The sequence below is a fragment of the Astyanax mexicanus genome, chromosome 20, assembly GCF_023375975.1.
Source record: "Astyanax mexicanus isolate ESR-SI-001 chromosome 20, AstMex3_surface, whole genome shotgun sequence".
Taxonomy (NCBI): Eukaryota; Metazoa; Chordata; class Actinopteri; order Characiformes; family Acestrorhamphidae; genus Astyanax; species Astyanax mexicanus.
In genome coordinates, this window is record NC_064427.1 from 16,856,729 (window position 1) to 16,878,980 (window position 22,252).

The window sequence follows — 22,252 nt, forward strand, 5'->3', positions numbered from 1 at the left end:
ACTCGGTTTATATAAGTAATAATAAAGTAATCTACGCAAAAAAAGCTTTATAATGTGGTTTTGTGACACTTTAAAAAAAAAAGTTAATCGAGTTTATTAGTTTATTTTGATAACTCAATTTAAATACGTGTATAATTAAAAAAAAAAGCTACTGGATCTACCTCATCTGTTTTCATTTGATACATATATGTTGCTGCACTAAAAGGTAGTAATTGTCATTTGTGTAAGTTTGGTTTAATGTCACTCTGAAATAAAGTTAGAAAAAATGTAAGCAATGATATTATTTTGTCATATTTTTCGAAGAAAAACTGAAAACATACTCAAATGTGTTATATCATGATATATATTGTTATTGTGATATAAAAAATTCCATGATATCCGTAATATGATTTTTCCCATATCGCCCTATAATATACTATATATAGTGCATGCATGATATCACCCCAGCCAACCAGGAGACAGACTGATGTCTGAACCGATGACTGGCGTCTCAAAATCGTATATTCCACATTCTCCTCTTTCGTGGTTTGATAAGGCAGGATATATCAGGCAGGTTCTGGAGTTCCGCTCTTTTCTGGGAGGGTTAAGTATCTCATAATGCAGCTCGGGGACGGCCAGTCCTGGCTAAACATCTCAGGGCATGCTGGGAAACATGAATCCTCTCTGAGACCAAACAGGATGCCATTCAAAAATACAACCAAGTCCACTCTGTCCCCTCACGTCTACAGTAAAAGGTGGGAATTGGGTGGGAATAGAGGACGGATTGGGAAAACAAAGGCGGACTTCCTCAGTGAGATCCCAGCGCTCTGGATTTATTAGGTCTCCGTGGCTGTAACTTAACCCTGCTGCTCAGATGTTTGCTTAGGTTCTGAGAAACACACCCCATGTTAACGCTAAGTGTTTACCACACTTTTTTGTTAGCTTGAAATCGTATTAGGTGTAAGTACTTACATCTTTCTCATCTGCTTCCTGCCATGGACAGTTTTTACAGATGCCTCCCTCAGATGAAGTCTGCTGGCTTAGTTTTAGTGGATATTAGTTTACATTGCACAGATTGCAGGGACTGAGTGAGTATTGCTGGAAGGGATAGGGCTTGTTTGCCCTTCATGAAGAGATTTTTCAGATTCAGCACACTTCAAACCGAGGGTTATTAGAATCACGCGAAACAAGCGACCAAAGAAAAACAAAAATGTAAAAAAAATATTTTCCTTGTTAAAAGTGGCGATCAGCGCTAAATTAACATAGTTTAATGCAGGGGTGTGCAATTAATTGTTCCAAGAGGCCACATAAGAAATTGGAAAGGTTTTAGAGGGCAAGATTCATATACTTAAGTCGGTTCTGCCAAATATATATATATATATATATATATGTACATGACATTCTGGATTATTGACTACTGTTACAAATCTGATCAAATTATTTTTTTAAATATCTCAGTTAGCCATATCATATTGCATGCAACAATACAATTCTAAATAATTTTTACTAATTCAGTGTTTTATTTTAGAGCCATATCGTGTATATATATATATATATATATATATATATATATATATATATATATATATATATATATATATATATATATATATATATATATATATTAGGGGTGGGCGATATGGCTCTAAAATAAAACACTGAATTAGTAAAATTATTTAGAATTTATATACAGCATTTATAATAACTATTTTTATATAAAAAACAGTAAATGATTTGATATTATAACCCATTGACTTTCCTGTTTTATAGGACTCCAAACTCTTGTCTTATTTTTCAGTATTATTACTGGAAACATAACTATTGAATACAATGAACAGTGTTACACAATGTTCAGCAGTTATTATTTGATAACCATTTGATTTGCTTATTTTATAGGACAAATATTTCTAAAAAGTTACACTGATCTACAGATAGTAGTTGTGTTTTTGGATAAATTATGTTTATTTAGCTGTAAAACTAGCCTCTGTTCCATTTTCAGTGTCTGCACAAGAAACGCGAGCCTCTGCTCATCTTGCTCCACTGTGCACGCGGCTACCGTAATACACCGCTAAGACATGCACACACATTTTTGGTGCGGATAGCGCGACAGATGTAACCTTATAATTTTCCAACAGTCTCACGCGGGCCGGACAGAGATAGTCAGCAGGCCGGTTGTGACCCGTGGGCCGTACAATGCCCAGGTCTGATTTAATGTGTAGTTTCAATGTTTTAGAGCCGAATTCTTATTAACCCCGCTGCTCAGATGTTCACTCAGGTTCTGGGAAAAAGTGTGGAGAAATCCCCGTCCCTGTAATTGTTTATAAAAAGGCCGGGGCGTATTGTTAAACAGCGATTAGGATGTAAAATGGGTCTCGCTCGTTATCTGGAGTGCTCTGTCAGGCCGAGCGGATTAGAGCCGGTTAGTCTGTGTGTCTGAAGTCCGAGAGGGCAGTGGAGAAAGGCGAGAGCTTTCCAGCTCGGTGCCATCAGTGCCAGAGCGGTGGGAGCGCTGCAGCTTAGCGGGGCTTTGCTCAGACCCATGCTCTTATCCTGCTGCAATTTTAATGCTGTGCAAATCCCCCCAGTGATTTGCTGTTCCTGCAATCTGCCGAAGAGCACAGATACATCCACTGTCTTTCCGTCACTCCCAGAAAAAGAGACACATCTTCAGGCTGGTAGATTTGATCAGCACACCATCTTTTCTCCTTAGGTTAGAGATGTTCGAGATCACTGTTTGGCCATGTGTCTGCATAGACGACATACTAGCACATCTCAAAAAATTAGAATATCATTGAAAAGTTACTTTATTTCAGTAATTTAATAGAAAATGTGAAACTATTTGTATATCTATATATACTATATAGATGTATTACACACAGAGTGATCTATTTTAAGCATTCATGGCTTACAGACAATGAAAACCCAATAAAAAAAAACAATTAAAAACTGACTTTGGACTTGATATAACACAAGTATCTCACTGTGTCTCTCCACTCTTCCTCCAGACTCTGCTCCCTTGATTTCTTTTTTAATGAAATGTAAAATGTACTGATGATCAGTGATGGTTTGTTTGGAGAGACATGTCATCTGCTGGTGTTGATCCACTGTGGTTTATTATCAAGTCTAAAGTCAGTGCAGTTTTGTTTTCCACAAAATCTTACAGCACTTCATATCCTACAGCTTCCCTCTGCTGATAACAACTTTTCCTCTGCTGATAACAACTTTTATGAAGATGCGGATTTCATTTTCCAGCAGGACTTGGCACACAATCAGTTTCAATATCGTTCATCCCTAGTATTGATGAACACTTGGTCAGCGACAAGTACAGTATATCTTTACCCTTAATTGGATTGATGTTCTCTTAGTTTTGAACATCTTGAGCAAGAGGATGATGATTTATTTGTTTTGTTAAAAGGAGAGATATTACAGCGCTTTTTACACAAGTTATAATAGGTATATAGGTCTATGGGCTATAATACAAAAAAGATCTCACCAGCTCTGTTCTTACCAGTGTAGTCCCTTTCAGAACGAGCCGTTTAAGGGCTCTGTCATTTTTATACAAATTAGCTGTTGCTGGCCACACCCCATGTTTACGCTAAGTGTTCACCACACTTTAGTTTTAGCTTGTGCTAAATGACAGAAAAATATGAAAAAGCTAAATTGTTGTAGAAGCACAAGTACTTACTTCTCTCTCATCTGCCACCTGCTATGGACAGTTTTTACAGATCCCTCCCTCAGATGAAGTCTGCTGTCTAATGCTATGTTCACATTACCAGGCTCAAGTGACTGGAATCAGTTTTTTTTTTTCCCTTAATGTGACTTAGATCTGATTTTTTTCATGACTGTGTGAACATGCCAAATCTGATTTTTGTCAAATCAGGTTTGAGTCAATCCATGGAAATGAGACATAAACGTGAACGGTCAAATCATGTGAAATTTATCTTTTTTTACGCTTTTACGCATTAGCATTAGCGCTACATTCTTTTCACTCGTACCCACACATCTCTTTTGCAGTTCATAGTTGTGCAGCTATAGCTGCCAAAAAACAGCAAAAGCAAATTTCCTGGCCTTTTCTTTTTTACCTCTTGGACCTCAGCATGAAATTCAGAGCAGCTGTTTACTTTCCACTCCAGCAAAAGATTCTCCACAGCTGCTAACTCATCCATTTCCCTTTATAAAGCTACGAGTCTCTCGTCTTTCTAATATGAGTTTTTTTTTCTTTTGTAAAGAAAGATACGTTTATACAGGTATCAATTTGTTTATATTACACACAGATACAGATCACTTATGTTTGTGAATGTGAACCATCAAGATGGACAAATCCAAATCTGATTTGAGTAACGTGGCTTGTAATATGACTGTAGCTTAAGTTCAGATTTCAGGGATCGAGTCGTTTTTGCTGTATGCCTCTATAGCAGGAACAGCAGCAGGAGCTTCTCAGATAAAGTGCTGTTCTCATTGTGCTGAATAAATTATTCTGCTCTTTGTACTGCTGCTGCTTTACCGTATTTATCGCACTATAAGGCGCACTATAATTATATTATTAGGCGCATTATAAGAGGCACTGTAAGGAATGTTTAATTTTGTTGTATGCCTCTATAGCAGTAAATAAGCTAGTGTTCTTCTGTTTAAGTTAGATACTGTGATTTCTGTTGTGTTTTTTTTTGTGGTGCAGGATTAGTTTGGCATGGCGGAAGTGTGCGTGTTTGGCTTTGCAGCAGTTTGGTATTGTGAGTTTTTGCCTGTGTGGTGACTGATAATCGTGGCCTTTCCTGCCCTGGCTGTAGTGCAGCAGTAGTGAATGGGTCCTGTTTGCTTTTTATTGTATCCGTGTCTCTTGTGTATAAAGGGGTGGGACTTCCTCCAAATCCCCCTTTGGGCCGTCAATCACGGTTTCGGGTCTATCTGAGTTTCCTGTTTTGTTTGACTGGACCCGGCTGGACAGGTGCCCGGGCTTCACCTAGAGGGTGCCATAGCAACAGTGGGAGAGGGCAGAGGTGGCAGCGTTGGCGGGCCTGCCCGCTGAAAGCACAGTGCCCGTGAGACTGATTGTGTAACGAGTGTGAGTCCATTGTGAGCAGGCCCGGCTTCTGAACATTGCGTCCGGACCAAACACGGTTTCCATTACAATACTAAACATTTTAAATAGTTCTAGGGACACTATAAACAGACCTAAATTACTCAATGTATTCAAAGTTTTTAAAAGATATTTTTCTGAAAAGCTCTATTGAACAAGTAAGATAATCTTAATATTCATTTTAAATATGTTGTTCTTGAAGCCATTAAAGGCATTACAGTGTTAAAATCAGCCACAATTCCCTTTGTTCTCCACTTAACAAATTACTTATAAAGATTGGTTTAGTGTCCATTCAAATTATCCTTCGAAGCTGCAGCATTAATAAATATATTTAAACAGGGCTATAGTTACTGCTCTTGAAGCTTTTTTGCACCTCATATCCAGAGTTGTAGGGAGTTTTAGCTCTTGTTCTGAATAAATATTGAAATACGGATTCTGTGATTGAGTAGGAGGATGAGAGAATTCTGAGTGAGTAATCGCGGTTTAATGTTGTTTTTCTTTTTTATTCAGATAAAAAAAAAAACACTCACACAGTAGCAGGAGCTCCTCAGATAAAGTGCTGTTCTTGGGCTCGTCTAGGGGACGAGAGAAACTTTTCTCTGAGCTGTGCATCAACTGTGCCATTCCATTCATGCACAAAGTTTAAAAACCCCTATTCTCTATGCATGATTTTTTTTTGTTTTAGCCACACCTGACATGGACTTAAAATATACAGGAGTCCAACACTGTTTATTTCAGAACATCATTGATCATAACCCCGGCTTCTAAACATTGCGTCTTGAGGATTTAGCTTAGCTTAGCATGCCGGCTCTTTGTACTGCTGCTGCTTTACCGTATTTATCGCACTTTAAGGCGCACTGGATTGTTAGGTGCATTATAAGAGGCACTGTAAGAAATTTCTAATTAAGCAGATCTCGCCACTGGGTGGTTGGCTTTTAAGTAAAGCTAAGCTTAAAAAGTGTTTGGCTAAATTAGTCACACAATTTATCGTACTTAGCCGGTTTGTAAAGTGGCAGTAAACTCTGTTTTTCAGCTGAAAGAAAAGAGCTATACAGGACTAGAATAGTAATTTCATGACTGAAATTGCACTGCCTAATTAAATGTATGATAAGAATAACACTGCTGAGGTACATTTTATTATTTAAATAGTGAAATGACAGAATAAAAACAACATTAATTTTGAGTCTAATTAAATAAAATAAAATAAAGTATCCACCATAACATATTGCGCTTAACCAGTTTGTGAAGAGGCAAAAAACTCTTTTCCAGCTGGAAGATACGAGCTGTACAGGACTAGAATAGTAACGATAGCCAAGCTAACTTAGTATTAGCATCTGCTTGTTTTCCAAAAGTCTGGCTGCCTTTCTCTGTGTAAAATTCACTCACGTGACTTGAGTAGCACTTCTGAGGTAGATTTATGACTAAAATTGTACTGTTTAGGTAGATTTATTATTGCAATAGCATTTACAATACATTAACGATTGTACTTACAATTTGTAGTTTGTTAAATAGTGACAAATATGGTAATTTTAATGAAAACCTGCAGAAAGCATGTCCAGTATTTGGTGTTCAGCTGTCCAAATAGTTTTTTTTAGTTCGATTTAGTGCAGAAAACTTTCATTTTAGTGTGTTTCTAGTACATAAACTATGCAGATATGAGCAAACAGCTTTAGTTACTGTTCACGGATGGCTTTTTTTTTGTCTGATCACAGCATCAGCTATCTGAGTATATTTGCTGACCATGTGCATCCCTTCATGACCATAATTACCATTACTTAATGAATTTTTCTAGTATCTAGATAGTATCCGGAGCTACTTTGACTGCATTCTGTATGAATATGGTTTAAGCTGTCCAGTTGTAATCCGATCACAGTGTGTGTTTGGGGTGTTTACACCTGTTTTTATACAAACTAGTAAAAATCTATATGTTATCTGATCTCCAAAAACAGGTTCCTGTAGGTGTAAACAGAACAAAAGTGGTCTGAAACTGGTTTCAGTAGCTTGAGTTCAGTGAGGTCAGAGTTCCTGCAGAAAACATCTTTAGGTATTTTCTGGGCCTGAATCCTAAAGGAATGTTATCTATATCTGGTGAATCTCTACCATAAATATCTGAGGCTGTTTCGAGGTCGAAAGAGCCGTTGTTAGGATGTTATAGATAAGGAATATAAATCACTTGGTCTTAAACAGGATTAACTTTATATGTGCCACTTAAAAACATTTCCTTTCTTTAAAAAAAAAAAAAAGTAGTTTCCGACGTTACGGCATGGAAGTAATCTCTGGTGAATGTGCATTTCCTTTTTTATTTTAAGGAGAGGATATTTACCTAGCCAGGAATAGTCAGTTCTCACCCCCCACCCCTCCCCCCCAAAGCAAATTCCTTCCTTTCATCCTGATTTTTTTGGGTGTGCATGCTGTTTAAAGGCTAGAATGTGGACAAAAATAGGATTGTTCCAGGTTAAAGGTAAATTTTTAGTCTAGTTTGCATGTGTATTTTGGTGGGGTTGGTGGAGCTATGTGGTATTCATTTTTGCATGCCTTTGTCTGCAGTAATTAACACAGGTATAAAACATATTGATATATCAAAATATACACTGCTATGGGGGGAAAAAAAATAAGAGAGCATGTAAAAATGATGAGTTTCTTTGATTTTACCAAATGAAAAACCTCTGGAATATAATCATGAGGAAGAACTGCTTGATTGTTTGCACCAGGAGTGAAGCAGCATAAAGTTATCCAAAAGCATTGTGTAAGACTGGTGGAGGAGAACATTATGCCAAGATGCATGAAAAAAACTGTGATTAAAAACCAGGGTTACTCCAACAAATATTGATTTCTGAACTCTTTAAAAATGTTTTTCTTATTTCAGCCATGTCTCATGTGGTGTGGTTACTAGGGTTGCCAACGTTTTTGAATATGGTGAACTATGATATTATACCCTGAAATATGGTGCCATATCACCCACCCCTAATTATCACATCAGGGTTCTACTTTTTTTTACTGTTTTTAGCAAAAGATAAATTGTTCTCACTGTTCTCATTTCCTAGTATATATCTACTACAGACAGACTATATCGGTCCCGTATCATTTTGTTTACTTTAATCCTGGATCTATTGAGATATTTGGAGGAGTACATTATTATTAGTATCATGATATTCTGGATTATTGACTTCTGTTACAAATCTGATAAAAGTCTTGTATTTTTTTTATATCTCAGGGGTGCGCCATATCATATTACATGCAATAACATTTAATTTTGGTGCAGTAGTTTATTCTTTATTTTTTATTTTTTATTTATTTAGTGTTTTTATTCAGTGTTTTGTTCTATTGTCTGCATTTCTACATGGAAAAAGAATCACATGATTTGGTTTAAATGTTATGTGGTGTGTTCTGTGGGTGTCTTCACAATGGTATACGCTCTCTACCACTGTTTAATTTAGAGCATTATATTAGATATCCACTAAAGTGTGAGAAGACCCCCCTCTACCACCCTTAAACCCTGCATAACCTTTAGCTGTGGGAGAATGGGGTTTATAAACTGTGGCTCTGCTGGTTCAGTCTGTTGTCTGTTGTGGAGACAGTATATATTTACTTTTTTACTCTCTATTCTCTTCTGAACAATAACTCATTTATTATTTTTTGTTCTCAAACAAAAAAATAAATAAAAAAATATAGCCGCAAGCGGCAATCATCGGGTTCAAGCACCAACTTGCACAATGGTGCCTACTGGAGCATTGAATGGTGATGTGTAAGAAGGTCTAATATGATTGGAGATGCCCTGTCACATTTAGAAATTATCAAGTTTTTCACCTGTTATTAATGTTGAGCAGAGGCCTTTCAACCTGATCAGTGCTTAAATTCACATGTAAATCTAGTGAACTTTGTAGGATATTCATTAAGTGAGTTAGAACTAGTCAAAAGGTGTCTACATGTTATTGGTATTGATCAGGTGGCTTCAACCAGAATGTTCACAAAGTGGTATTCAGATTGACCTTTGAACCTTTGCAGAACAAGCTAAAATATTTGACCAAACAAGTTTAAATTAACACAAAGGAGTGAATGTTCTGATATGACATGTAATTACGAAGTTATTATAAATCTAGTTCTGAATTAAATGGCGCTTCATCAAGCACCAACTAGCACAATGGTGCCTACTAGAGCATAGGATGGTGATGTGTAAGAAGGTCTAACACAATTGGAGACATTCTGTCACATTTAGAAATGATCAAAAGTCTTTCACCTGTTATTAATGTTGAGAAGAGGCACAAAGGAGTGAATGTTCTGATATGACATGTAATGTCAAGTTATTCTTAATCTAGTTCTGTATTAAATGGCGCTTCATCAGAGTGATATTGTACAGAGGTCTTTAACATTGTGAGATTACAGCAAATACTGCAGAGTTACAGCAATTTAGGTTAGAAATTCCAAGGACGCACAGATTGCTTGATGCCTGGAGAGTATTGTATGTGAAATTTTCACAAATGTTTTTAATGAACATTTACCTAGAGACTCTACAGTGTGCAGCAAGACTAAAATGGAGGTGATAGGCCAAATATCCAGAGAGTAGTTTCAATATAGCTATTTTCAAACAATTAGCAATTATGAATGAACAAAGCACTTTTTAAACATAGTTGTATTGAGAAATTTGTCAGAGGCACTGTACTAAATATGGCAAAAACAATTAGATGTCAAAATAGTACAGCATGATTGACATATACTCGTTTTTTTGGAACAGCGCCCCCCAGTGGGCGGATTGTTTCAGCACTTTGCAGGTCACTACAGTGTCTCCACCTGAACATAACTGCCAAATATCATCCAGATTGGGCAACATTCAGCCTGCCAAAATGTCTGCTGAATGCTGATTGGCTGATGGTGTTCAGCCATGTTGATTGATTAAGTTGCCCTTTGAACATCCTTTAGAGGCTGTATGATAGATTCTGCATGCAAAGTTTCAACTTGCTAGGTTGCACGGTTGCTGAGAAACAGTGCTCCAAATTTACCTCTTGAAGTGAATGGGGCATATATCCGGAAGGACTAATTTGCATATGGCGGCCATATTGTTTACATATTTCAACTTTTTCTTAATGAATATTGAAGCGCATGCTCTCACGAGTGTTTTGATACCAAACATGCCAGGATTGGTCAAAATTCCTAGGACTAGTTTGCAAAAGTAGGTTTTGCATATTATGCAAATTAGCACAAAATCTATATAGACGGAAGTGCATGGTCCAAATTGGAAAGTTGTTGGTATTGACCCAAGGAATCCATCAAAAAAAGAATTTTGAATGTAGGTCTTATGGTTTTTGAGTTATTGAGAAAATTGTGAAAAATGAATTTCCTTGTTTATAGCGCCACCACTTGACCAATCGGTGCCATTTTTGTTGTCCACCGAGATGCACTGATCCTACATCTACCTACCAAGTTTCATTTCTCTATGACTTACGGTTTAGGCTGCACAACTGTTTTTACAGGAGAAAAAGAATAATAATAATAAGAAGAAGAAGAAAAATCTTAGCAAAAACAATAGGGTTCTACGCACCTTCGGTGCTTGAACCCTAATAATAATAAGAAGAAAAATCTTAGCAAAAACAATAGGGTTCTACGCACCTTCGGTGCTTGAACCCTAATAAATATTTATTCTTTCAATCCCAAAAGCATATTTTTCCTCAGTATTTTGTGGTTTGTATGTTTTTCATTAGTCAGTTAAATGGGATTAAATTGGGAAACTCAGCGATGTGGTGCCACCTTGTGGCCACCCAATAGGGGTCCATAACTACAGTTTACCAATAAAATAAGATTTATTTATTTCTGCTGTACTTTATTATTATAATAATAATTATTGTTATTAGTAGTAGTAGTAGTAGAAGTAGTTATTTGTTTTTTTCCTTTGTCTTTTTCTTTTTTCTTTTTAATTTCCCATTTTTCCACATGTCCAAAAAAGTGTTTTTTGTCCCACTTTTTCTTACTTGTTTAAGCTCATTTTCCTTTGTTTTCTTATTTATTTGTAGTGAAATAAATCATTTGTTGTATCTTCTGATTCTGAGTTCTTTCCAGTATTATTACCTATACCTTTATCTTTATCTTTAACACTTCACGTAAAGGGTTTACTGTAATAATTTAAATTTGACAAATTACTGTAAATACGTTTTGTAATGTTTTAAACAAAATACATTTGAATTGTTTTGATGAATAATATAATGCTGTGGAGTAATACTAACTTTCATAAGAAAGTGATAGAAAAGTAAAAAGCTTTTTCTTCTTGTGCTCACTAGAGGGCATCCTCTTCATATTAATGTTCTCATTCCCATATCACAGCTCTTAATCACATCAAGAAATGTAGATGTAGTTAGTGTGCAGTACCAGTCAAAAGTTTGGACAAATCAGTTTTTGGCTGAATACATGAAAAAGTAATAATATAGTATGAAAAAGAGTCATTTATACCAATTTATTTTAATTTATTCATATTCTATGCTTGGTTGGTGTGTCATCTGGGATATAAACATGTTTCGTGTTCAAAAAAAAAATTCAGATTTTTTTTTTGTCTGCAGACTATTTAATTTATGCATTTGTAAAAATTCAGTCAACATTTATTAGTTCTATTAGTTTTATTCATGTTTTAGATTCCTCAGGGTTTGTAATCTCTTTCTCGTTTTTCTTTAATATTTGCTATGTATCTTTATGTACACTCTGTTAGATATGTCAGTAAATTTACAGTAGAAAGTATTTATTCTTTTCGTATTAAATGAACTGGGGTATAAATTGACTAATTAATTATTTTACAGTGACCCTTTACAGTGATTGCTGTCTCTCTCTCTCTTTCTCTCTCTCTTTCTTTCTCTCTATTTCTCTCAGCACTCTTTCTCTCTCTCTATGTCTCTTTCTCTTTCTGTCTCTCTTTCTGTCTCTCTCTTTCTGTCTCTCTCTCTTTATTACTCTCTAAGTCTCTCAGCACTCTCTCTCTCTATCACTGTTTCACTCTTTTTCTGTCTTTCTGTCTCTTTATTGCTTTCTCTTTCTCTCTCTTTATTGATCTCTCTCTTTCAGTCTCTGTCTTTCTCTCTTGCTCTCTTTTTATTTCTCCTTCCACTTTCTCTTTCTCTTTATCAATCTCTCTCTCTTTCTTTATCAATCTCTCTCTCTCTCTCTTTTTCTCTCTCTCTCTGTCTCTCTCTCTATCAATCTCTCTCCCTCTGTCTCTCTCACTCACTCCCCCACCTCTCTCTCTCTCTCTCTCTCTCTCTCTCTGGTAGAGAGGGATATGAAGTGTTGAGGTCTAAATGAAGCTCTTTTACGGGAAGGAGCCCCGCCCCCGATATTCCTGCCTTACTAATACCAGCAACGGCCCCTGAACTACCACACACACACACACACACACACAAACACTTCAATAGTGTTTCCTGAGAGCTTTGATCTACTGTGTTGGAGCTCTGGGTGTCTTTTGATCAGTTTTGGATTATTGGTTTCATATTTTGGGATCGAGAGCGGAATCAATAAACTCGATACGTTCTCTGATTTTTTCTCTCTCTCTCTCTTCTTTGAAATCTCTCTCTCTCTCTGTCCTGACGTCAGTGCGGGGCTCTGGCCGGCGCTGAGAGAGGGTACCGGGTGGTTCGGGGGAGATATATTGGGGCCGTTACTCTGGAAGCGCCTTTGAACGCCGTGCCCATATGATTCTAATGGAGTTCTGCTGGAGCTGGAGCTTCTCCTCCTCTCAGCCAGATGCTGTTAACAGATGTGGGATGTCTAGGCGTAGTGATGTATTTGGGTTTCTGGAGTGGAGTGACACACACGTATACACAGGAGAGCTCTCGCACGAGCGCTCACACTCACGCCGTTCCACCTGTCTGAGTTCTTCACTAACAGAACCCGACCCGTCTGATATCTCACTATAAATCCAGCCTCTTTCATCTCCGCTCTTTAAAGAGAAAACGTATCAGCTAGATTTCCCTCGCCTGCTCTGAATAAAGCGTATCCTAATGTAATGTCTGTAATGTATTGCTGTAGTTAAAGTTGTAAAACATCCGAGGGTCAGGATGTCGGGATGTACAGGATGTACCGGATTATCCGTTAAGGTCTGATGAAGCTTTAGGCTTTTAATCTGTGGAAGATTTCCTAATAACAACCTTATGTTTCTCTTTAAGTTCACCTGGTCACTTCATGCATCTGAGGTGGGACAAAATATCGTTATCACAAAGTACAGCTCTGGAAAAAATGAAGAGAGCACTTCAGTTTCTGAATCAGTTTCTCTGATTTTGCTATTTATAGGTTTATGTTTGAGCAAAATGAACATTGTCGTTTTATTCTATAAACTACAGACAACATTTCTCCCAAATTCCAAATAAAAATATTTTCCTTTAAAGCATTTATTTGCAGAAAATGAAAAATGACTAAAAAAATAACAAAAAGATGCAGAGCTTTTCAGTTCATATTCATAATCAAGTTTTAAAAGTTCAGAAAATAAATCAATATTTGGTGGAATAACCCTGGTTTTTAATCTCAGTTCATGCATGTTGGTATCATGTTCTCCTCCACCAGTCTTACACACTGCCTTTGTATGACTTTATGCCACTCATACTTTTTAAGTGCTCTTTCTTTTTTTTTTTTTTTTACAGAGCTGTATTAATCAAGCCATAACAATAAACAAGAAAAAATAATGAGTTTCACATTTTTAACTGAATTACTGAAATAAAGTAACCTTTCAAATTCTAACCATGGTCTCGGTCAAAGAACCAAAATTTGGTCCAACCAAGAGAGGTGGACTCAGTCCGGATTAACTGAACCATTGTTCATTTTGTTTTCAGTCTTAATACACTTTTTTATGGTGGTTCAGATTTTTAGATCAATTACAGGAGGCTGGGGCAGGCTATTGTCAAATGATAAAAATCTGACCAAGGAAAAAGCAGTGGTTTTGTGCGTCTCCCTGCCGTTCTCTGGGTTTATATGATCAGCAGAAATTATTTAGATTGGCTCCTTATGTTTTATGATATATTATTTGTTAGGGGTGTGACGAGACACTAATATCACGAGACAAGACGAGACACGATACTGGGTTCATGAGACGAGACGAGATTTAAAACGTCAAAAATGAAAAATGGCTTGAAAACTAGAGTTTTATTTGACAAAATCATATAACGCAAACTTAACAGACTGGTTTCTCTCACACATTGATTCTATAAGAAATAGAAATAAGAATAACAAATAAAAGTAAAACTTTTCTAGGTCTTATATAGTGCAAACAATAAGTGCAAACCACAAACAGACATATTAAGCCCATGGTTTGTGTTTTTTTTCTCCTAAATCTCTTGTAATTTAACTATGCATAACCATAACCAGTCATATTAAGACTATGCTTAAAGTGCAAACAGAGACAGAACATTTTTTAAATACAGTACAGAGCTAAGAGATTAGTACAACTGCCTATGAAACAGTCACATGTAGGATTTACTTACAGTATTTACTAGGGCTGTGAATCTTTGGGACAGTAAGAGCACTGGCGCGCGGAGCTTTTCAACTGTACCGCGGAGCTCATCTACTGTCGCGCAGAGCTCACCTACTGTTTTTTTTTTTTTCCCGCGAGACATGTTTAAGCTTGAAGAGAAATATCGTCACGTTATAGTCTTGCGAGATCTCGTGCCACCCCTATTATTTGTGAATAGATATACTATAAATGTTTTTACACTAATTTTTTTGTGTTTCTCTCTCTCTCTCTCTCTCTCTCCCTCTCTTTCTCTCTCTCTCTCTCTCTCTCTCTCTCTCTCTCAGTGTTTCAGGACGCTGTGCTGTAAAGGTCCTCCCCCTCCCAGACCGGAGTATGACGTAGTGTGTATCGGACTCACAGGCTCTGGCAAGACCAGTTTACTCTCCAAACTTTGCAGTGAAGCCACAGACAGCATTGTCCCTACCACAGGTCAGCACACACACACACACACACACACATAAACACATAAACACACACACATAAACACAAACACACACACATTTTTTAGGGACATTTTCACAGTACACAGTATTTATTGCAATAGTTAGACTTGCGAACAGAAGAAATCAGCAATGGCAGATTCTTAAAAACTGCTGTTCAACTTCTCTTTCATTAACAGTACAGTGATTTTAATTCAGTTTTTGCAGCACAGCAACCAATTAAACAGGATTTTATATCACTATATGTAATAAAATACATAGTTAATTTAGCATTATTCAGGCACTCATGATGTCCTCGATATGCTTCTTAAATCATATTTTGTTGATACAATAAGAAAAGGAGAATTTCTGGAGTATTGCTTGTTTATCTTGGTAACAGAAAACACTGGAGCTCCACTGACTGAATACAACCTAGACAGATACAGTCAACAGTCAGACGTTCATCGCTATCTCGGCAACACAGACTCGCTACATGTGAATACAAAATAAAATGACCTGATCATGCATCTTCACAGCGTGAACCAGCAGCTCAGTTTCCTCTGCTGAGAAGCGTTTGTTGGACACGTCCAGGTAGCTGCACCGTTAAAATAGCAATCCGCCAAAGTCAGAGCTCACCTGACTCTTAAAGGAATGATGAGCAAGCGACAGTCTTATTGTTTTATTTCATGTTACGCCCAAAATTAACCACACCCATGATTAATTAAGAGACGTAGGACATGACTTTTGCGCATTTTGATCCACACAATGCATACTAGACACGTCATAGTTTGCCTTTGTGTCTTTAACCTGGCAACTCGTGTGAGCTTGGCATCTGGGGAGGGGCATTTGGGCCAGAAAACTCTTTTCAGTGTTTCAAAATTTTACTTATCTAGTCATTTCACTCTCTCTCTCTCTAATTAAAATGACAAAATACCACTATCCATATGGGGACATGGTCCTTACAGATACAGATTATGTGTGATAATGTTTTGCAATCCTGTTTTTTATTTATTTATTTATTTATTTATTGGTTTTGCTTTGTTTCCAGGTTTTAGCATCAAAGCTGTGCCATTCCAGAACGCCATATTAAACGTCAAGGAACTGGGAGGTAAGCAGACTGTCTCCTATTAATGGTTTATTCTCTTATTAAAGTGTTTATTTTATTTATTTATTTTATTAAACTGTCTGAGACTAAGTAGCTGCAGGTAATTCAGTGCATAATACATTTGGATTAAAGTATAATTATGATTGAAATGTTTTTTATTTTAAAGACGTCCTTCTGCTAAAATCCACATTTTCTTATTGTTTGTGAAATACAGTAGGTCTCTCTGAAACTCTTCCACAACCTCTTCCTCATTGTCTGCAGTAACTAGTAAAAGAAAAAGTAAAAGAAAAGCACCGTGTCTACGTCAACCCGTGAATTAGTATTCATGGCCCCGCCCACCTCGGCTCGGGACCGCCCACAGGCACAGCTAAAGCCGGGCAGCGACGCAGTCTCCTCAAATAGCAGCTAACAGCGCTAGGAACAGCATGCAGTTCATTCCTGTGTTATTTGTGCGAATAGCACATCAGTGTTTATATACTTTACCCAGTAATTCAGAGCCAAGGAACAAATGGTTAGAATTAGTCTATGAAGGAACACCACCAGCCAAGTACAATTGAGATTTTTTACTTTCTGGACCTGGACTATCCACCTCTGTGTGTAAATGACTATAGGTTTAAATAGGATCTCCGGTGGATTTGGTGTTTTACAGAGACTCTAAGACTAGATCAGTGGCTGAAATGCACTTAGCAGGGCATTATTACACATGTTGTAAAGTAACATGTGGCACAGCTGCTTTTTGGGCACAAGTTATTTAAAATTTTGTAGTGATTGACACAAGTCATAGTGCTATTTAGGGTTATATCAGTATACCAGTAGTCCGGCTTTAATACATTAATTGAAACAAAATGAAAAGTGTAATTCCTGGTTAATAGAAGCCATGGCTGGATTATTATTATTTTTTTTTTGGGATGACCAAACTCTTCCTAACCAAAGTTAGGAATGTTTCTGTTTCCAATCTTTGTTGAGAATTTGAAAACACTACACATGTGGCAAAGTTAGAATTGAATTGTGCTTTTATTTCTTAAATAAGAAAAAAGATGTACATCTGTTTTACGTGTGTGTGTGTACACGTGTGTGTTATATGACCCCTCCAACATATAGAGGAAAGCGATTATTTTAAAGCGAAACACACAGGCTCCCCCCATTTGATGTGAAAAGTACCTGTGACCTGGTAATCATCCCGCTTTCTGCTGGTTAAAAGTCAGAGAGCAGATCATTACGCTTTTCATCCGCTGCTGAACGCATTTCCTCAGACGAGTTCATCAGTGTGTCAGAGGCCTGTGGAGCAGCGCGGGGTGAAGGTTACGACAGGAGCGTTAACCTCAGAACCGCCGCTGAGGGCTCGTATCACGCTTTATTGATGAAGACTGCGCTCTGTCTAGACGCTTTACCTCTCCTTCGCTTTCTTCTTCCTCCCTTCCTTCTTCATCTGCTGCTTTAAACCAGGCTTACGTTACACTTTTAAATATATACATATACAGCTCTGGAAAAAATTTAAAGACAGATTCAGTTTCTGAAATTACACACCTTTAGACCCAAATATAAATATATATATATATATATATATATATATATATATAAACATAAAAATATCATTTTTGAGTGCTTAACTATTTAGTTGAATGAGATCCTGATATATGTTGTATCTGGTGTGATACAATGTAAGAAAAAAATGCCCAGTCCAAAAATAGCTTTTAAGTTACTGCATGATTCCTATTGTGTCGTTCCTACATTGTCTGGATCCCTTCACTATTCATTTATAATGTAGGAAAAAAAATAACTATATAAAAACATTGAATCAGAAGGTGTGTCCAAACTTTTGACTGGTACTGTGCAATACTAAACAATAAAAAAACAGTAATGCAATAATATACAGAATATGAACAAATTAAATATAAAATTAAATATAAATACAGCTCTGGAAAACATTGAGAGAGAACTTCAGTTTCTGAATCAGTTTCTCTGATTTTGCTATTTATAGGTTTATGTTTGAGTAAAATGAACATTGTTGTTTCATTCTATAAACTACACACAACATTTCTCCCAAATTACAAATAAAAATTATAATTAAAATATTGTCATTAAGAGCATTTATTTGCAGAAAATGAGAAATGGCTGAAATACCAAAAAAAAAAAAAAAGATGCAGAGCTTTCAGACCTCAAATAATACAAAGAAATCAAGATCATATTCATAAAGTTTCCACAGTTTTCATGCATCTTTTATGAAGATGCAGGATTTCATTTTCCAGCAGGACTTGGCACACTGCCCACACTGTGTATCAAAAGTACTGATTGGTCTCACATAATATTCTAATTTTCGGAGACTTTCCTTTTGGGTTTTTATTGGCTGTAAGCCGTAATCATCAACAATAAAACAACAATACTTTAATTAAATTCTACACAGATCGATTGAGATGCTGCCCTTGTTCCTTAACTTGTGGGGACTTGTAACCCTTTAAACTCTAGGCTGTTTTGGTGTGTTTTTTTTTCTCCGTTTTTGTTTTCAGTTCCTCTTTCAGGTCCTATAACACAGTAATTATATCAGACAGATACATGCCCTGATCTCTTTTACTCCAGAAGACATACGGCTGCTCAAAATATAATCCTTTAAAATGTAAAAGGAAGCAGAATTGTTATAATTTGCTGGAACTGATCATGTTTTGCTCAAAATTTTACCAAGCGCCCGTTTTTTTTTTTTTTACTTATTTTTGAATGTGTAGACTTTAAATATACTCATACCTAAGATATCTTTTCAAAAATGGTTAGACTAGAGTGTATATGGGTTGAAAGCATAAGAATATTGATGATTTGAGTTCATTACATGGTTCATTAATTATTACTTTGATAAAATACATGGAGAAACAGCATCAGGCTGATTTATTGTTCTTGATAATCACAGCTCTAGGATACATGTAGATACTAAAAGCCTATACCTTTCAATATTTTAATCAGGGCACACAAAGAAAAATATATACAACAATGTCATTTTTTAGTCTAAATAAATAAAAATGTTTAGTGCTGAATAACTGCTTAGTAAAATGTGCAAGTAAAATGATTAAAATTCATTTACTGATATTATTTGGTTTGAAACATCATATAATATGTTTGAAGCACTAAAGGTAAATAATATTGGTTGGGGAAAGAGATCTCACTTTTTTAGGTGTTTTTTCTCAATGAGTTTCATTATTTTTAGAAAGAGTAAGTTCTGCCCTTTCTAACCATATATGGATTATGTTAATGTGTGAATTAGTTTATGTGTGAATTAATGTGTGCTTAATTTCTGAGTAATTAAGCTGAGAACACAAGGTGCTGTTTTGGGCGGAAAATCTGTCCGTAGGGTTCTATGGGTTAAAGCTCGTTCTGCATCCTAGTCATGGATGTGGATCAGGTTCTGGGCTGTGTTTTGGGATCAGTGTTAAGTGAGCGATGTTGGGAAGTGGTGGGATTGGGGGTTTCGGAGGGAGGGGGGGGGGGTGATGGCGTGGGGGCTAGTTTTATCAAAGCGACTCACCGTCTGTGTGCATTTCCCATCAGTGTCATAACGGTGACGCCCTGTGTGATCTGTGGGGGTTGGTTGACGGGTCTGAAGAAGAAGATCCACATGCTGGCGTTTACCGTCTCGAAAACAAGCATCTGAAAACACTTACAGCCTGTGCTCACACACACACACTTCCACACAAATACACACACACACGGTGTTCCTTAGTACCCCATCATGATTTACAGATTTCTGTGGCAATCTGTTTTTCTTGTATTTCCCTCAAAATGATCATGTTCTGGCCAATTGGTGATCGATGGTGTTTTTTTTTGTTTTTTTTTTCTCGCATCTTCTTCTCGCTTCGCCTCCTGGAGGAGAGCATCTGCTCGTGTGTTTGGAATTAAAGTAAACCACACTGTCTTAATGACTGTTTATCTCCCAGGGACCTCCCAGCTGTGTTGGGTTTGAGTTGGTTTATGTTGGGTTGGGTTTGATTGGTACCAGTAGATGGCAGGCTCGAGTAAAGTGTTATAATAAGTCAGTGGATGAGATGGTTGGAGACGTGTTTTGGAAGTGGATAGATCTTAAGAGCTGCAAGATATTGGGAAAAAAATTCATTGCAAATGTAATTTTTTTGGCTATATATATATCGCGATATTGAACAATGCACGGCCAATGACGTCACCAGCCCAGTAATCGGCTCTTTAAACAGGCATTTAAATTTGTTTTTTAAAAGTTAAAAAAGTGTAAATTCAGCTGCAACTGGAAATATCTGCGCTGCAAAACTGTGCTGGTCTAAGGTGCACAGCTTTCCGCACGTGCCCAACCATGTGGATGGAGGCCATGCGGTTACCTCCCTCTCGTGCTTCTCAGGCAGCAGCATGCTGTCACTCACACAGACACAGAGACAGTGCTATGTATCTACTTCTTGTGTCAAGAATCAAACATTGCAACATGACGTGTTTGATTTATTTGCCTTAAGTGACATCACACATCCTGTGATGTGACTATTGCTCATGCACACACCGCAATGACCCAGTGTGGCTCTTGTTGCTTTACTATAGTGTCTCTTAGGGTTGTGTTGCCACAGCCTTCCTCTCACTGTGTTAGAATATCTCTCGAGTAAAGGCTGATGCAGGGTCTTTATGCTGGTCCAACGCGGGCCAGCTGCGACAGACCGGAGCTGCACGTCATGGTATAGGTTCCCCTGCCTCCACACTTTGCAATGTGTATATATATACATACATATATATATATATATATATGTATGTATATATATTGGTTCAAGCTGGGAACTTTTCTGGTTCCAAAATTAGGTGTGCGAACAAGAATGGAAAGTTTATTGTCTTTAAAAGGGTGTAATTTCTTTGTGACGATATTATGTTACCATTATATTAGTGCCATTTAATTGTCTTAAAATGCTAACAATATTGTTTATCACAATAATTTCAGGGACAATGTATCGTTCACAAAAAAAAAATGTTGTGTTCCTTTTGGTTGTTTTGTAATCGTGTGTTTTAAAAGCTGGAATGTTAACTTTTTTAAACCCTGATGAAGGACTGAAGACCTGTGTGCTTGAAATGCGTTGGTTATTTTTTTATTTAATTAATTTTTTTGTATTTTTAATAAAACGGAAATTCTCCTGTTGCTGCTGTTTTTTTTTTGTTTGTTTTTTTTGTACTATTTTTCGGACATGTGTTGTTTTGGAAAGCTGCTTATCTAATAATTGGTGGTTCAGCGGTGGGAAGCAAGTAACGGTTTCGGGATCTGGCAGGGTAATGGTGGTGAGGTCGGGTTAAATAACGTTTTGAGGGCTGCAGTAGATGATGAAGGCTGTCGGAGCCGCTCAGACAGACACTGTAATGGGAAGAGTGTTCCCAGGCTGCCGGGGCGGAAGTGCCGAATTGGTTTTAGTTCAAATTGAATACAAAACTTCTTAACCAACAAAAAAATCCTCAAGAGAGCGAGCGCCGTATTCGCCGTCACGCTTTATCATTTGACGGTTGTGGTGAAAACAGACAAATGCAGAGCTATATGATCAGTCAGAGGTTTGGGCACGGGCTTTTATTTCATGTGACGGTTCTAAACGCTCCCAGGATGTTTTGCTTTGTCTTGAAGGTCCTGTTTTTTCCTCCAATTCATCACTCATAATTTTCCTCCGTTGGCAGGAGGCAGTTTTTTTTTTTTTTTTTTTTTTTTATAAAAGAATTTATTTCCCCCCACTCACGCTCAGTTTAAAGCTGGAGGCCTGGAGAAACAGTGGAACGGATGGTAAATTATGTCACAATAACTACACTTTCGACTTATTGTTCAATAAATTGACATTACTTCAATTCCTTACATATGCTGTGACTGTGGGCGTGGCTGCCACAGGGTTAGTTCGGATTTGTCCCCCCAAAAATAATACCGCAGAAGTTGTTGTAAAATAAACTTTTATTTTGAAAGTGGCAGGGGTGCAGATTTAGGCACTACTGTGGTGCCCCACCATGAAAAGCACCCCCTCTTGGGAGATGCAAGTGAGATCCAGCGCCGTTTTCGCCGTCACGCTTTATCATTTGACAGTTGCGGTGAAAACAGACAAATGCTGAGCTATATATATATATATATATATATATATATATATATATATATATATATATATATATATTTATAAAAAACAAATGTATTTATTTATTCATTTTTAGCATTTATTTCCCCCACTCCTGCTTTAGTTTAAAGC

The 22,252-nt window shown here is 37.0% G+C and overlaps 1 protein-coding gene across 1 annotated transcript in view; it reads left to right on the top strand.

Moving 5' to 3' along the window:
* Positions 1-22,252, top strand: part of arl15b (ADP-ribosylation factor-like 15b) — a 94,840-nt gene that overhangs the window by 17,383 nt on the left and 55,205 nt on the right. Inside the window, exons 2-3 of the mRNA XM_022680967.2 lie at positions 14,816-14,960; positions 15,999-16,058. Of these exons, the coding sequence (XP_022536688.1) occupies positions 14,816-14,960; positions 15,999-16,058 (205 nt within the window). The remainder of the gene's footprint in view (positions 1-14,815; positions 14,961-15,998; positions 16,059-22,252) is intronic.